General features: G+C 40.4%; 1 protein-coding gene and 1 long non-coding RNA gene across 3 annotated transcripts in view; one reads left to right on the top strand and one right to left on the bottom strand.

The window, feature by feature from the left end:
- Nucleotides 1–17,778, bottom strand: part of LOC145541789 (uncharacterized) — a 113,802-nt gene that overhangs the window by 30,845 nt on the left and 65,179 nt on the right. The gene's annotated exons all lie outside the window — the stretch shown is intronic.
- The window catches only part of ACMSD (aminocarboxymuconate semialdehyde decarboxylase), a 63,741-nt gene continuing 59,063 nt past the window's right edge, over nt 13,101–17,778 (top strand). Inside the window, exon 1 of the mRNA XM_081579252.1 lies at nt 13,101–13,157. Within this exon, the coding sequence (XP_081435378.1) occupies nt 13,101–13,157 (57 nt within the window). The remainder of the gene's footprint in view (nt 13,158–17,778) is intronic.

Genomic DNA, 17,778 nt, shown 5'->3' with positions numbered 1-17,778 from the left:
AATATGCTCCTTTCTCTTCTTACCTCTAGGTCCCCTCCTGGTCTCAGACTCCCAGCCCACATGCCCAGGCTCCATTTACACACCTCCAAACAGTAACCACTCCTTGGCCACACTTTGGGCCTAGAAGTATGCATGCAGTGGCACAATCTGTGCTACCCAAGACCCAGGATGAGACCCACATAGACCCTAGGAGCAAGCTCAGAACCCTTGGGAATTTCAGGACTGTGTCTAAATGGTGAGAAGGAGGCCTATGGGTGGGCATGGCCCCTTGATCTCTGGAGTCCTCACTCTGTACGGGTGCTAAGACCAGAGGAGAGACAGGAGCCAAAGTCCATTAAAGCATGGAGCCCAGGAAAGGAAGCCCTCTTTCTTGAGCTCCAAAGAAATACTGCCTGCCCTAGAAGTGTCCACAGAAGCGATCCTAGGACTTGGACCAAATTCACAACTCAAGCCCCATCAGTCATTTACCGAACAGGAGACAGCAGTAACGAAAAAGAATCACAGGATTCACAATAAACTCATGTGTTAGACAAGCAAACAGTGTGGGAGAACAACTCAGTAGACCCAAAATTTCACTGCAGTGGAGCTGTCTTGGACATGACTAAGCTCGATTTCAAAAGATGAGCAGGTGAGCAATGATGAAAACTTACCACTTTCCTTCTTGTTTTTAATGTTTTCAGAACAGTTAAGCCCCACACACACATTGTTCACAATGGAAATCATTTACTTCTAGTATGAAAGTTCAAGTTGTTTGGACTTTGTAAGTAAAAGGAACCAGATGTCTCTCAGTTTCCTAAAATAATGGGGGTTTGTTGTAAGGTTTTGTTGGGTCAGATAATTAACCTAAGCGGATGTCTAAACCTTCCTCTCTTCCAACACCACACACGAGTCCAGCTGGGTCTGCTTACACAGGTCCCCACCCCTGTATTGCTAAATCAGATTTTGGGGATTTTGAAATGCAGAATTGGGAGAAAAGGAAAAGAAGGGGAAAAAACTAGAAATCCAAAGACTGGATTTGGGGCAGAATTGGGGCTTTATGCAGGAAAAACATATTTTAAAAAATTAATTGGGAGTTTGGGATTCACATGTACACACTGCTATATTTAAATTAGATAACCAACAAGGACCTACTATATAGTACAGGGAATTCTGCTCGATACTTGGCAATAACCTAAATGGGAAAAGAATTTGAAAGAACAGATATATATATACGAATAACTGAATCATTGCCATGCATCTGAAACTAACACAACATTATTAATCAACTGTATCGCAATATAAAATGAAAACTTTTTCGAAAAATTGGGAGGTTTGTGGGCTCAGTGGTAAAGAGCCCAGCGGCTCAGTGGTAAAGAATCTGCCTACAAATGCAGGAAACATAGGTTTGATATCCGGCCTGAGAAGATCTCACGTGCCTTGGAGCAATTAAGCCCGTGTGCCAGAACTATGGAACCTGTGCTCTAGAGCCCGGGAGCCGCAACTACTGAAGCTCACGTGCCCTAGAGCCTGTGCTCGAAACAAGAGAAGCCACCGCAATGAGAAGCCCATGCATCACAACTGGAGAGCAGCGTCCGCTCGCCACAACTAGAGAAAAGCCCATGCAGCAACGAACACCCAGCACGGCCATAAATAAATAAATAAAACTATTTTTAAAAAATTAAGATGTTTTATTTTGGTCTATGTGTCCACTTCATGGTGTTTGAGATCTACAAGTTGCAGACTCAAGTCATTTTGAAATTAATTTAATTGCTGGTACACATTCTGTTAGTGGTGACTTGGTTATATGATGAGACACTGTGGGAGAAGGCTTTATGAGCTTACAGGTGTCTGTAGGAATAAGCATTTGGGACTCTCACATTGATGTGGGAACATCTATATTAACACATCCATGGTGATCAGAACATAATGCAACAATTTCAGAGGTGGTTTAAGATCAAAAGCAGCTTCAATAACCATCATCAACCACTATATGACTCTATACACCCACATCTTGTCTCTAATCACCCTTGTCACTACGAACCAACCAGCCAGGGTCTTCCTCAGTCCCTGGCTCCAATGATTTCATGACCTCTGCATGCTATTCTCTTTCTGTGTGTATTTTTTTGGTTCCAGCCATTGGTTGATAATTAAGGCAGTTTGCAAATCTTCTAGTTCTCTTCCTTCTAAGAAAATAAGATTGTGTTTACCTGCTCCACTAGAAGTTATGTGGGGCCATATGATTTTCTTTGGCCGGTGCAATTGAGTAGAAGTGACACATGTCACCTCCAGGGGTAATTTTAAGAGTCAGGGTGTGCTTCACCATGCACTCCCTGTGTCCTCTGCTGTGATCACAGCCAGGATGTCCCAGACAGTGGCTGCTCCATCAGGCTAAGTCTCAGAGTGAGGAAGCTGATATTGACATTGGAAACCGAGCACCTAGACAACCTACAACAAACACGTGGCCCAAACAAGAAATAAACCTCTGTTTCCTTCAACCATGGAGATCTGGGGCTTGTTCATTACTGCAGCAGAAGCTAGCCCAATTAGCTCTATAAATTATTCTAATGCTCACTGAAGTCTGAGCACCACTGACCTAACCTATCCCGTTTGATTCTGCTTCCATCCATTATCTGGCACTCTGTATACAGAAATAAAACATAGAGAGAATCTGTCTGGTCCAATTGAATCACCATCAATCTACTGGGCAGAACTCTTTTACCACAATACCTTATAGGCCACTGTCCAGACCATAAACTGATTGTCTTGGGCCATGTGTCTCCTCCAGGTTCAGCCAGCCCTGTTCCCAGAGGACACAGTTTGGAGGGGGTGGAAATGATCAGTGACACAGAGCATGGCTACACAAACCTACATAAACACCTAGAATTCCCTACTCAGCATCAGTCAAGGGTATAGTAATCCAGAAGGGACTGTAGGTGTAGCATGAATGTTCTCCTCAATAAATTATAACAAATATAGAATATAGGACAACAAAATAGAAGACTTCAAAGAAGTCGTGATGGATTCTACTGAGCTGTCTTAACAATCATTTCTCATCTTGCTCTTTCCTATTTTAGTTTGCCTTCTGCCAATGGTCAGCTTCCAGAGTTTTACAGCTTAAACCTTTTAAGGTTTATTAACCCACTGTTTCTGAATCTTGGTGCACATTAGAATCACCTGAGGAACTTTTTAAACTACCAGACCTTTCACTTATGAATCTTGTTTGGGGATTTGGGAGGAAGGGTGTTTGTATGAAAGATTTAGCAAGTAAGAAGACAGGGTGTATAGCTAAATTTGAATTTCAGATAAATAATGAACTTTTTAGTATAAGTATGCCCCATGTAATATTTGAGAAATACTTATATTATAAATATTATAAATTCAAATTTAACTAGGCCTCCCTGGACAGGGCAGCCAGGGACAGGGCAGGGGTTGGAGGGAGGTAGATCAATATTTTTAAAGTTCCCCTAGTGATTACCACTTGGTAATTAAGATTGAGAATCTCTGGTCTTTCTCAATCCATCTTCAACCTTATGGGATAAAAGTTATTATTTTCTATCATTAGAGCTCTGAGTAAGTCTAGAATGGAATTATTCTTTTTTAAATATACTTCAGATGATGGATTTCACATTCATTCACTTCTGCTTCTCCCCTCCATAGCACTGCGAAAGCGTGCAATGACTGACAGCCGTAGCATTGTCTTTATGAGTGAATAACACGTACTCTCCCATTACGGAAATGCCTACTGCCTCATTTCTGAATTAGGCACCAATTATGGCAATTGTGAATGAAGAGAGAGAGGAGAGCTGATCTCTGATTCAAAGTCACAGTGGGGAAAAAAAAAGAATAAAATATAAATGTACCACTAGATTTTAGGTTGACAATAAATCTAATTTAGAGCAAGCCAATCATTTAACCTGACTTCCGTGAGACATAGCTCTCTGTGAATGTAGAATCTTACTAGTTACACTGATCTGGCAAAAGCTAATGTAATCAAAGGAGATCCTGGATTGAATCTTAATTTTTGGTTTCTGCAGTTGATTTAAAAAATAATTCAAGGGGCAACTGGAGTAGAACATACAGCACTGTGGGATTACTGACTCAATCGTTTAAGGAAACAGGTAAGCTACATCATGCCAAGGTTATCAAAGTGAGATGAAAACATTAGATAACCTATGATGAAACTCCTTAGACAAGACAAACCACTGTGATTCACGAAAAGATGACACTAGTTACAGTGACTTTTGAGACCACATTATAAATTCCTTTAAAATATATTTTTATAAACCTTTCCAATGATCAGAGTATTATAACTTCATTATGAAATATTTTGACAATACAGAAATTTAAAAAACAATTCAGAATTTCGCTACTCTCATAGAACCACTTTGTGCATTTATATGTTTTCACCTTGAGGAGTATCTTTATTTGATCTAATGCCTTTATTTTTTTTGGCAATGCCACACGGCTTGTGGAATCTTAGTTCTCAGACTAGGAACTGAATCTGAGACCCTGGCAGTAGAAGCTCAGAGTCCTGACCACTGGACCACCAGGGAATTCCCTCTAATGCTTTTTAAAAATCTTTTTTATTATTTTAAAAGATTTTTATTAGAGTATAGTTGATTTATGGGCTTCCCAGGTGGTGCTAGCAGTAAAGAACCTGCCTGCTAATGCAGGAGCCACAGGAGATGTGGGTTCAATCCCTGGGTCAGGGAGATCCCCTGGAGAAGGGCACAGCAACCCCCTCTGTATTCTTGCTTGGATAATCCCACGGATAGAGGAATCTGGCGGCTTACAGTCCCTAGGGTCCCAAAGAGTTGGAAACAACTGAAGCGGCTTGGCAAGCACTCATGCATAGTTGATTTTGAATGTTGTGTTAGTTTCTGCTACATAGCAAAGAGAATCAGTTATACCTATACCCACTCTTTTTTAGATCCTTTTCCCATATAGTTCATTACAGAATATTGAGAAGAGTTCCCTGTGCTATACAGTAAGTTCTTATTAGTTATCCATTTTATATATAGTATTATGTATATGTCAATTCCAGTCTCCCAATCTATCTAGCCCCCCTCACTGTGTGCATTTATAGCTGTATTTTCTTGCAGACTAAAAATTCCTTTTTGTGTTTTCAGGTGGTTTTCTATTACATATTCTGAAGGTCCAACTTCACTGTAGCCTCTACACTGCTGTTTATCCCCTAGCAACAACTCAAATGCCATTTTAAAGCTGTTCCTTTCTCTTCTTTTCAAACTTCTAACCCTGACTCAGTAGATGATCTCAATTCTCACCTCAGAAAGACCATGTATATTAGCAGCCCTTGATGGCTGAGGCTTTGGATATCACAGCCTCATCATATTCCTTCCTATCTCCCTTCACCCTAAGAAGAAGGGATTCCCTCTCTTCAAAGCTAAGCCTCTACCTGTACTCTGGCCTTTATTTCTTCCTGTCCTCCTGAGCTAAACTTCCTCCTAAACTTTGATCTCCATTGCTCCAGGCCTCCTCAGGTGGCTGACGTGCTCAGTCACTAAGTTTTGTCTGATTCTTTGTGACTCCATGCACTGTGGCCCACCAGATTCCTCTGTCCATGGGATTTCCCAGGCAAGAACACTGGAATGGGTTGACATTTCCTTCACCAGGGGATCTTCCTGATCCAGGGATTAAACCCCTGTCTCCTGCTGCATCTCCTGCATTTCAGGCAGGTTCTTTACCGCTGAGCCACCAGGGAAGCTCACATCCATTGATAATATGGCCTATAAATCGAGGGATTATCAACCCCATCTTGTACCCAAAAACCTCCCTTCACACATCACACCTGGAATTCCAAGAACTTGCAAAAATTTTGTGTGTCATCATATAAATGTATATAAAATGTAAGTTTCTCTACTTTTTTATAATCTCTCTCAATTGTTAATACAAATCCTAATGCCATCAGATGGCAGAAACTTAATCACAGTTATTTCAGGTTTTCTCTTATCCACACATTTTCCTTGAGGTTTTGTCTAAATTCTGAAGGGCTTATGTGATGACAATAATATGACAAATGACAACTAACATTTATATACCACTTATCTATGCTAGGCTTGTTTTATTTTATTATTTTATTTTTTAAAAGAGATTTGCATTTTTATTTTTTAAAAATATTTTTGGCCATGCCATGCAGCAAGTGGGATCTTATATATATATACGTATATAAAAAATTTAATTTATTTGGCTGTGCTCAGTCTTCATTGCTGAGTGTGGTTTTCTTTAGTTGTGGCAGGGGGGGCTACTCTTCATTGTGGTGCATGGGCTTCTCATTGCAGTGGTTTCTCTTGTTGCGAGCACGGGCTCTAGGGTGCATGGGCTCAGTAGTTGTGACTCCTGGGCTCTCGAGCACAGACTCAATAATTGTAGTGCACAGGCTTAATTGCTCCAAGGCATGTAGGATCTTCCTGGTCAGGGATCAAACCTGTGTCTCCTGCATTGAACGTGTGGTGTCTTAACAACTGGACCACCAGGAAAGTCTGTAGGCATTGTTTTATATACTTTCCATGTCTTAACTCATTTTAATCTTACAACGACCAAGGTAGGTTTTATTATTCTCCTATTTAAATATGGGGAGATGAGTACATAGAAAATTAAGTGATCTGTTCAAGGAAATAAAGTTTGTGTCTTCTGTGCTATAGCCCATGCTCTAAACCATTACCCCAGACCCTCCTTAGTCTCTTTTGTAGCTCAAGGCATTGGCAGGCAGAAGAGGTATTACCAAACCAAACTTGGGTCTGCTCACCTGCCAGGCAGAAGTGCCAATATACTGACACTGGGTTGGGGCAAAGGAAAGTACAGAGTTTATTGCAGGGCACCAAGCAAAGAAAATGGGCAGCTAATACTCAAAAGACCCGAACTCCCTGATGGCTTTCAGGGAAGAATCTGTTGTTGTCAGCCACACTGCGTGGCATGCAGGATCTCAGTTCCCCGACCAGGGACCAAACCTGTGCCCCCTGCAGTGGAAACATGGGAGTCCTAACCACTCGACCACCAGTGAAGTCCCAGGGAGGAGTTGTTAAGAGCAAAATTAGGGATCAGGGTTGGCTTTCTTCTGACTGATTGGTGGTGAGGTAACAGGGTGATGTTTTAATCACTAAAGTGTTTTAGTCACTTTCTGGTTCCAACCAATCTGGGTTCTATGTGTTTGTGATCAGCAGGCACCTGTGTGCACTGATGATGGAAGGAACATGTGTCAATATACACTAGCATGAACAGTGATCCAAATGACTCTTTGGAACTCAGGGGAGGCTTAGGAAGCTGAAGTCTTTTTCTACAAACAAGAAACAGGGGACACAAAGGGGCTTTTGTAACTGGGAGTGCCCCAAAGGGCCCTACTAAATTTCAGTCTCCCCTTTTATTTGATACTTTTCAGTCCTGAAGGAAACAGGAACAGGATAAGCGGGAGAGTAAAGTTTTGGATAGAGAGGTTAATTATAAACTCAGCAGGGGAACTCAGTTTCAGTGGTATCTCATTTGGGTCACTGTTCACGCTGATGTATATTGAAACATGTTCCTTCCATCATCAGCACACACAAGCTCCTGCTGACTCATCACCTCCCTCCCCCAAGGCCCCTTCACAACTGGCTTGCTATCAGCTACTTCCACCCTCCTCTTTGGTTCATTCTGCAGCTCTCTTGCCTTACTGAGCCTCGGGCACTCTGCTTACCTATATAATGCTTTCTCTGCTCAGCTACAACATTCTACCACATTTTCTTGCCGCCTTTCCAAGCAGTGCCTGGGAATCCCCTCTCCTACCAGATCAAGATCTCACAACCAATCTGAGATTTCTCCTCCCATCCCACTCCAAGGCTTGGCCATGGGAGGCAGGGCAAAGGGATGATCTCCTCAGGGACCCACAGTACCAACACACTCCCTTCTCCTCCTCTGATTCCTCTCTGCCTGCTCTAGGAGGCCTTTATTTTGGGGGCAGGTGGGTGAAAATCTGATCTCAACCCCAGATCCTCCTAAGTCTGTGGTTCAAAGTCAACCATTGAGGCTGAAGCTTTTAAAACTCAAAATCACATACATAGAGAATGGACTGGTGGTTGCCAAGGAGGAGAGCGTTGGGGGAAGGTCAGGGTGGGAGGTTGGGGTTAGCAGATGTAAGCTTCTACATAGGATAGATAAACAACAAAGTCCTACTGTACAGCACAGAGAACCATAATCAATATCCTATGATAAACCATAATGGAAAAGAATTTTTATAAAAAGAATATATATATATATGCATATCTGAATCACTTTGCTGTACAGCAGAAATTAACACAACATTTTAAATCAACTATACTTTAATGTAAAGAAAAAGCTCAAAATCCAAGAGTTGGCTTCTGCTTTTACCCTTGAACACCTTAATTTTCCAAAAATAAAAAGTACCAGAGAATTCACAGAAATACTGGGAATGGTACCTGTTGCTGCATGCTATTGAATAAAGGCTGAAACTTTTCACATAACAGTTCATACTCATAACATGAGGCTCAGATAGTAATATTCCAGAAAAATACATCTTATCTACCTATTTCTGTGTATTTAATTAATGATGAATTAGTTAATCAAGTATTTAATGAGACACCTATAAAGCACTATATTTTTTGAGGTTTCTCCAAAGAAACAGAACCAATAAGATGTGTGTGTATGTATATATATATAGATTTATTTTAAGGAATTACTTCATGTAATTGTGGAGACTAGCAAATCCAAAATCTACAGAGTAGGCTAATAGGTTAGAGAGCCAATAAAGGGTAGGTGCCACAGTTCAAATATGAAGACCATCTACTGGTGGAATTTCCTCCTCATCCAGGGCTGTCAGTCTTTTTATATTAGAAAGAAAGCGAAAGTGAAGTCACTCAGTTGTGTCCGACTCTTTGCGACCCTGTGGACTGTAGCCTACCAGGCTCCTCCGTCCATGGGATTCTCCAGGCAAGAATACTGGAATGGGTTGCCATCTCCTTCTCCAGGGGATCTTCCCGACCCAGAATTGAACTCAGGTCTCCCACATTGCAGGAAGACGCTTTATCCTCTGAGCCACCAGGGAAACCCTTCAAATTATTGGAAGGGCCTATCCTCATTATAGAGGGTACCCTGCTTTACTCAAGACTATTGACTCAAATGTTAATCCCATCTGAAAAAAAAAACCCACAAAACCTTCAAAGAAACTTCTAAAAAAGTGTTCAATCAAATATCTGGGCACTGTGGCCAATTTGACACATAAAATTAATCATCATATCACCTACTCAGTTGCTTTTCACCAAGGTTGTAACACAAAAGACAAACATGGTCCCTGGCTCTATGATATTTTCTCAAAAATTTATTAATTCAACAGTTCTCCAATGTAGACAAATTCAAACTCAAGTGGAAAAGATTGAAGCCAGCTCCTTTTCAAATAGCAAATATTGATAAGGAAGAAAAAGAGGTAAAGACGTCTCTGGGTGCCAAAAGAAAGAGGCTGGGTAAAAGATAGCAGAAAGGGATTCTGTTACTCTTGAAGATGAACTTTAAATCATCCACAGCTTTATTGGGGTCATTTCTATTCACTCACTCCCCCAACTAAGTCTCCCAGGAGTGGGTAGTCCTCCTTTACCATTTGCAGATAGGAGTAGTCTGGAGCGGCTTCATAGAGGAGTGATGTTTAAAGCTGAATGTTCAGTGACAGTCAGAGAAGCCATAAGTGGAGACAAAAATGGAAATGCATTTCATATGGGGAGGCATAAAGTGCTCCCTAAGCCTAGGGCACAGAGCACAGTGGCAAAGCACAGGCACAAAAGAGGTAAAAAGTAGATATGGGGCCTTTCTTCCCATGCACACTTGAACTTAGAGTGAGAAACCATGGAAAACATTCAGCTGGAAGGAGATGAGATCACATAGAATTTTAGAGAGATCACACTGGCCAAGAGTCCTGGGGATGGATTACAGTGGGCCAAGACTGGAGTCAAAGTGGATGATCAAACAGTCCTGGAGAGAAATGATGAGGGCCTGAGAGTGACACTGGAGAGGAAGAGGGTTGGGAGATCCATGAGGTTAAAATAAAAAGACTTGAAGCCTTATTGATTGTGGGGAAGAGAGAGAGAGAGACAAAGAGGGAGAAGTCTGGTTTGGACAGAGTGTCATCCACTGAGAGAGGAAACACAAAGAAGAAGAGCAGGTACAGGAAGAGAGAATTCTAATTTGGAATGGGAGCCTCCAGGAGAAGTCCTATCTACCAGCGGAGCTGCCTAACTTCAAGTGGATCACAGGCCTGGCCAAGGAGAAATACAATCAGGACCACCACGGAGGGGGTGTTTCCAACGCACAGTCCCGCATCACATAAACCCAGGGTTCTTCTATAATCCACCATCAGACTTCCTGTCATTCTGCATATGGTGGATTAAGAAATAATTGGATTATATGTCATCATCTAATTCATAGCTGACAGTTTTATATTATGCAAGTTAAGGCTTAACACAACTTTACGAATCAGTTCTTCTATTATCATCCCTATTTTTGTTGTTGTTCAGTCACTAAGTCATGTCCAACTCTTTGTGACCCCATGGGCTGCAGCAAACCAGGCTTCCCTGTCCTTCATTATCTCCCAGAGCTTACTCAAACTCATGTCCATTGAGTTGGTGACGCCATCCAACCATCTCATTCTCTCTCACCCCCTTCTCCTCCTGCCCTCAATCTTTGCCAGCACCAGGGTCTTTTCCAATGAGTCAGCTCTTTGCATCAGGTAGCCAAAGTATTGGAGCTTCAGTTTTAGTATCAGTCTTTCTCATGTATATTCAGGGTTGATTGCCTTTAGGATTGACTGATTTGATCTCCTTGTGGTCCAATGGCTCTCAAGGGTCTTCTTCAGCACCACATTTCAAAAGCATCTACAGACAGACTAAGTAACTTTGCCCAGTGATATCTGGCTAATAACCAGTAGAGTCAGCAACTGAACCTTGGTAAATATCTGAGCTGATTCATAGCCATAAGATTAGGGCCAGGAGAAAGCAACTACTCAGACTTGGTCTAAGCCATATTTTATTTTTATACAATGCAACTACTGAATAATTTAAGGATTTCTTGCCTTCTTCCACAAAGTAATGCCATCTGATTCATAATTCATTTTTTAGATGTGAGATGAGATCTTATATAATTTTCCTTTTGCTGTCACTTTCTTTAGTGTTATAGTAGAAGCTGAAAGAGTACTTTCTTTAATTCATGAGGACACTGTGACCTCCTGCCCTTTTAAGCCAAAATGTTTGCCTGTCTTTATGAGCAGAAGTAAAAGCATTGCTCTTTTCTGGACTTCCTTGGTGACCCAGTGGTTAAGAATCCACTTTGCAATGCAGGGGATATAGGTTCGATCCCTGGTCTGTGAAGATCCCACATGACATGGAGCCCATGTGCCACAACTACTAAGCCCAAGTGCCCAAAGCCCATGCTCCACAACAAGAGAAGCCTGCTCACTGCAACCAAGATTAGCCCTCACTGCAATGAAGAGTAGCCCCTGCCGCAACCAGAGAAAGCTCGGGTACAGCAACAAAGACCCAGAGCAGCCAAAAATATATAACCTAATTTTTAAAAAAATGCATTGTTTTTTCCTTCTGTTTCATGTACGCTGACAGGACTCACTGGATGTATTGTACATGCAACATTTTAAATCTCTTACTTTCCCTTCTGCTTGGGAAAAACTACTGCTTGGTGAAGGTAGTCTTTCTCCTCCCTCTGGATGAAAACCTAGGCAGTCTCCTTGACATTTCCACTCATTTTTAGCTAACAAAAATTTCTAAAGTCACTTAAAATTGCAAACCCATCCTCAGATGAAAAAGTGAAAATGTCCAGTACAATATATTAATAATCTCTTCAATCCTCATTGAAAGGTATGACTTCTCTTTCTGAAAGTGAACATATGGTCTTTTCTACTCCTTCATAAACTGGCATTTCTGCTTCTCCTTGAGCTTGATCTCTTTGACTGGCAGACTCAAATCAAGGAAAGAGAAGTGGATGCCCTCTCCAAACTGCTCCGACAACCCTCTATTTCTCCCAACACTTACACTCTCTACAAGTATCTATAACTTGTAGGTACTTGTTAGAATGTATGTATCATTCTAACTCTCATACAGCCTTCTATCCTCAGGACACAGGAGTTCTCAATAAAAATTTGTTAAATGAATGAATGGATAAATGAAAGAGGACTTCTCTGGTGGCCCAGTGGTTAAGACTCCGTCTTCCAATGCAGAGGGTGTGGATTCGATCCCTGGTTGGGGAACTAATATCCCACATGCTGCAAGGTGTGACCAAATAAATTAAAAAAAAAACAAACAACCAAATGAAAGAAAAGCAATGGAGGAAATTACATATATAATGTAAGAAGTTCTTTCTATGATTTAAAAGTAAATTATATTGGCTATACTCCAATAAAATATAAAAAGCTAAACAAAAACCCACATAATACACAACTCAAGGACTAGGCCCTAATGTAAACTATGGATTTTAGTTAATAAAAATATATCAATATTGACTAATCAAGTATTAAAATAAAATAAAGATGAAACTTCCTTCACAACTTTTCAACATCCTAGATTATCATGAACAAGCCAATTGCTAAGTATGGTTTAAAGAACTGGAGATAACTATGGTACAAAAGGCAAAAGCATTACTTGGTTTCTTCTAAGGAGTGAAACCAAGAATAAGAACAGATGAGTCAGGGATCTATTAGTTTTCTTTAAAAGCCTTCTGATATTTGATTTCTAAATATGTATATCTTAATAAAAATTAAAATATTTAAAAACAAAGATTAGTCAATTTTAGACCTCCTGTACTCAAAAGCAGCCATGTTTGACCTCACAGGGTTTAGTAGTTCTTTTGTTTGTTTGTTTTTTTAATTTTCTGCCCTGAGTCCTGATTACCAAAGAGTTGTTGACCCAAAGCCAAGTAGACAAATAAACAGAGCTGTGGACTTTAAGAAGGCAGTTCCAGTGGATCTAGACCAGTTAAGCAGGCATACTGAGTAAAGAGACTAAAGTCTCTTTACTAAAGTAAAGAGACTAAGTAATCAATTAACTCCATGGTTTTCATGAAGACCTCTTCATATCAAAACTTCTTTCTTTACATGCATCTCCTCTGATCCTGTGGCAATGAAGATTGACATCCACACTCACATTCTACCAAGAGACTGGCCAGATCTAAAGAAGGTAATGGTGATTAATTTGCTGAATTATTTCTAGAGCTTCTCCTAGAATTGTTTCTAGGGTTTCTCAATGCCTCTATTACAGAATGATGTCTTCTTGGGGAATTAGATGTTAAATTTCTCTGCTTTAGGAAGTTTTTAAGTTATTTGGTGGCTCTTATTTCCTAGTTTTTTAAACTGGTTTCATATTTACTTTGAAAGGAACTTGATTTAAAAAGTAAATGTTCTTTAAAAATCCCTTTTTCCCCTCAAATGAAGCATTCTTTAAAACTTCTGGACAATATAAGTCAAGCAGTTTTACTTCCATTTAAGTCACATATTCAGCTGCTAGGAAGATAGGTGCCACTTACAGAATTTAAAGTTACAGTTTCAAGTAAGAGACTATTAAAAACTAAATGTGATAGGTTCCCAGGACTTCTAAAACTTATTTCCTTTCCAAGATGTTGCAAATAAGTTTTGGAAGCACCAAATGATAGCTTTGTAGAATTTTTTTTTAATCTATTTTAAAATACTGTCTAAAACCTCTCCTTTTTGATCTTTAAGCTGTAAATTCTTGTAATGAACTAGAGAGTAGGAACATCAAAAAAAAAAAAAATAGAGGAAATGACATGAAACCTTTGCACAATGAGTGTCTGTCAAGACTCTTCTCTGTGTTTCTCAAAAGATGGCAATTTCCTTTTGTCATTAAAAACTTCTAAATGAATACTAAAAAGGAAAGTGGAGAACATGAAAGAAATTTAAAATTGGTTTGAGTTTTACTCAGGCTAAGTATCAGATTTTACCCAATCAGCCTTCTCTAGTACTTTTACATGACTCATAATGTTTCATCTATTTTTATCCCAAGTGAGGAAAAGTGAATGAACTCAAACTCTAATTAAAATGTGGTTTCACTGTTTCATTGTTCAGGCAGAAGAAACTATTTTCTTCTCATAGTTGTCTACTGGGAGAATGGTCATCTTAAGTGTTTCTTTGTCCATTGGTATTTTAGATAAAATGGATAGTGGACATTGTAGATCAAAAAACACAAGTGATGCTAAATCATCTTTGAAAGGTTTTCCTATTACAGTTAATGGTAAGAACTAACCCTATTGGCTCAGCGGTAGAGAACTTGCCTGCCAATACAGGAGATATGGGTTCGATGCCTGGGTTGGGAAGATCCTCTGGAGAAGGAAATGGCAACCCACTCTAGTATTCTCACCTGGGAACTCCCATGGACAGAGGAGCCTGGTGGGCTACAGTCCATGGGGTCGCAAAAGAGTTGGACATGACTTAGTGACTAAACAACAACAACCCTATTGAACTAACCCCTCCAAAAGGAGCTTAAGTGCCTGCATGGGAACTTGCTGTTTTGAATGCTGTTGTTCTCGTTATATTTTATTATTAAAGTGTAGACGTCACTTCACAATGTTAGTGATGAACAATCCTAGTAGTCTAAAAGGGTACCTCCTTTTTGCTGAAGGGAGAAAACTTTCTACCTAGTATAACCCCACCTCCAATGACCTGCCTCCCACCAGAAGACTGCCTCCAGTTTCAGCAAAGAACTGGTCACCAAGAGATGCAAATATCTAGGTGTCCCACCTAATGCAGGGCCCTGAAGGCACTGCCAAAACTGCTCTGGAAGCTCCAGGATGCAGAGCATGGAGAGGCTATAACCACAAATGCGTGCGCTGTAGGCTCCCCACACACAAGGTCCACTGGCTCTTGATGTTATGCCTTCCTAGCTCCCAGTTATGCCTCAGAAGAGGAGAGGGGCATTCTGTACCCATAAAACCAGGATTTTATCTAGCAGTCTCACAACCCGCAAGCAGATAACTGATACACTTAAAAGTTATTGAAGTATAGTTGATTTACAATGTTACATTAATCTCTTCTATACAGTAAAGTGACTCAGTTATACATATATATGCTTTTTCATATTCTTTTCCATTATAGTCTATCACAGGATACTGAATATAGTTCCCTGTGCTATACAGTAGGACCTTGTTGTTTATCCATCCTGTACATGACAGTTTATATCTGCTAATCCCAAACTCCCAATGCTTCCCTTCCCTACCTCCCCTCCCCCTTGGCAACTACAAGTCTGTCCTCTGTGAATCTCTTCTTGTTTTGATAATTGATATATGTGACAATGATGGTGGTGGTAGTAATAATAATCATAATGCTCTTATACTTCCAGAGAGCAACAGAGACATGTAATTTGATTCACATAACATCTTGTGAATTGCAGACAGGATTTCTATCATTAACCTGGCTGGACAAATGAGGTCACTGAGACTCAGAAGGGAGCCTAGAATCCAGAGCTTCATGGGGCTGTGGCGGCCGCTCCATAGCTCTTCGTCCACACGCACCCACCCTCAGAGAGCTGGCCCAGGACTGCATTACTGCTGGGTGGGATGTCCCTGCTTCCCTCTGCCCCCCCAAGGCTACCCTTGACACCAGTCCCCTTCCCAATCTCACACACTCATGTAAACCACTGAGGGCTTCCTCACAGCAGGTGATCTGTTATGTGGTAGGCGTTTCCATTGGAATGTAAGCAAGTTAGTCATGAAACAATTTGCAGAAAACAGTTGCTGTATTTTCGAACTGGGAAGAGTAAGATCAATACATCTAAATCGTCCTGGGATCCTTCTCTCTCCCTATTTCCAATCTATATGATCAACTACATGATAAGTCTATATGAATATTGAAGTGATATGAGTGAATAGCAGACATGGGTTGGTGTTCATAGAGTTCAACAGTTCTAGCAGATTTTCCTTTGTCTTCAAATAGTTTCTTAGTAGGTAAAATGTTATTTCAGAGCATCAATCTCTGATCTTTTCTTAGCATTTTTTCAAGCTTTCCAATAAAGAATGAAAAAATTAAGCCAGCCCTAGTTTCATTTTAGAAGATGAAGCCCCTCTGGAAGAACTGATATCTCTTTTCAAATCTGCCTTTTCTTGTTAAATATTAATAGACACGCTTCAAATACCTTGACCTCCTTAGTCAGTGAAGAAATAGAAAAGCAGAATCAAACGCTTGGCTTGACGATTAACCAATGATTACAAAGGACTGGGATTTGAGAACTTTTTTCATTTTCACTTGCTAATAATGAGTGTAGTCAGAGTTAGAGTTAAGATCCTTGGCGGAGGGGTGTGGGTGGAATCCGAGGTGGAGAGAGAGCAGATTCAGGAGGGTGCACTTGATTAAATTGCTCCTGATGAATCAGGGACCACACTCTGGCCCAAGAAAACTGTGTAAAAGTTATTTGGGGTTGATTCACAATGATATTATTCATAACAACAAGGAGGATAAGATTTCAGCTTTTTCCTTCAGCAAGGCTTTACTGCACATCTACTATGTGCCTGACAGTAGGGCTTGCAAAGCTTCTTTTAATTTTAAGGGGGCCTTTATTTAAAAATTACATATTTACATATTTACATCTGCTTTCATTCAATTGCACTCAATCACTGTAACGTTTTTAGGAGAGAAAAATCCCAGACAAAACTTGACTTTTAAACATCTCCTCTGAGAAAAATAGAGATCTGGTTTCATCACCTGGGAATTCATTATTCACCTCATGAATGTGAGGTCCCCAAGACATTAAAAGTGTCATTCAGTTCACCAGCCTCTGATTCATATCTAGCCACTTCAGAAACATAACTCTTGTATATAGAACTGAATTTCCTTGAATTTTTAATATTTTTTTATTTGTCATGGCCATTAATGCCTACGGGACACTGTTCAAAGTCAAACGTTTTCAGATGGCAAATGCCTCCTTGTCATTTGCTCTGACAAAAACTACTGCCAAGGTCATAAATTTCAGACTTCAGCCTTTTTCAACCTAGGATGAGGCTTGGGGGATTGTGTGCAGCCCAGATTTGGAACAGAATAAAGTTTGCAGCCAAAGATGGAGAAGCTCTATACAGTCAGCAAAAACAAGATTGGGAGCAGACTGTGGCTCGGATCATGAACTGCTTATTGCCAAATTCAGACTTAAATTGAAGAAAGTAGGGAAAACCACTAGACCATTCTGGTATGACCTAGATCAAATCCCCTATGAGTATACAGTGGAAGTGACAAATAGATTTAAGGGACTAGACCTGATAGACAGAGTGCCTGATGAACTATGGACAGAGGTTCGTGACATTGTACAGGAGACAGAGATCAAGAAAATCCCTATGGAAAAGAAATGCAAAAAAGCAAAATGGCTGTCTGAGGAGGCCTTACAGATAGCTGGGAAGAGAAGAGAAGTGAAAAGCAAAGGAGAAAAGGAAAGATATTCCCATCTGAATGCAGAGTTCCAAAGAATAGCATGGAGAGATAACAAAGCCTTTCTCAGAGATCAGTGCAAGAAATAGAGGAAAACAACAGATTGGGAAAGACTAGAGATATCTTCAAGAAAATTAGAGATACCAAGGGAACATTTCATGCAAGGATAGGCTCGATAAAGGACAGAAATGGTATGGACCTAACAGAAGCAGAAGATATTAAGAAGAGGTGGCAAGAATACACAGAAGAACTGTACAAGAAAGATCTTCACGACCCAGATAATCACGATGGTGTGATCACTCACACCTAGAGCTAGACATCCTGGAATGTGAAGTCAAGTGGGCCTTAGAAAGCATCACTACGAACAAAGCTAGTGG

Source organism: Giraffa tippelskirchi, chromosome 3 (genome assembly GCF_054371585.1).
Source record: "Giraffa tippelskirchi isolate mGirTip1 chromosome 3, T2T-mGirTip1v1.2.pri, whole genome shotgun sequence".
NCBI classification, from domain to species: domain Eukaryota; kingdom Metazoa; phylum Chordata; class Mammalia; order Artiodactyla; family Giraffidae; genus Giraffa; species Giraffa tippelskirchi.
This window is presented reverse-complemented; position numbering and strand designations above follow the sequence as displayed.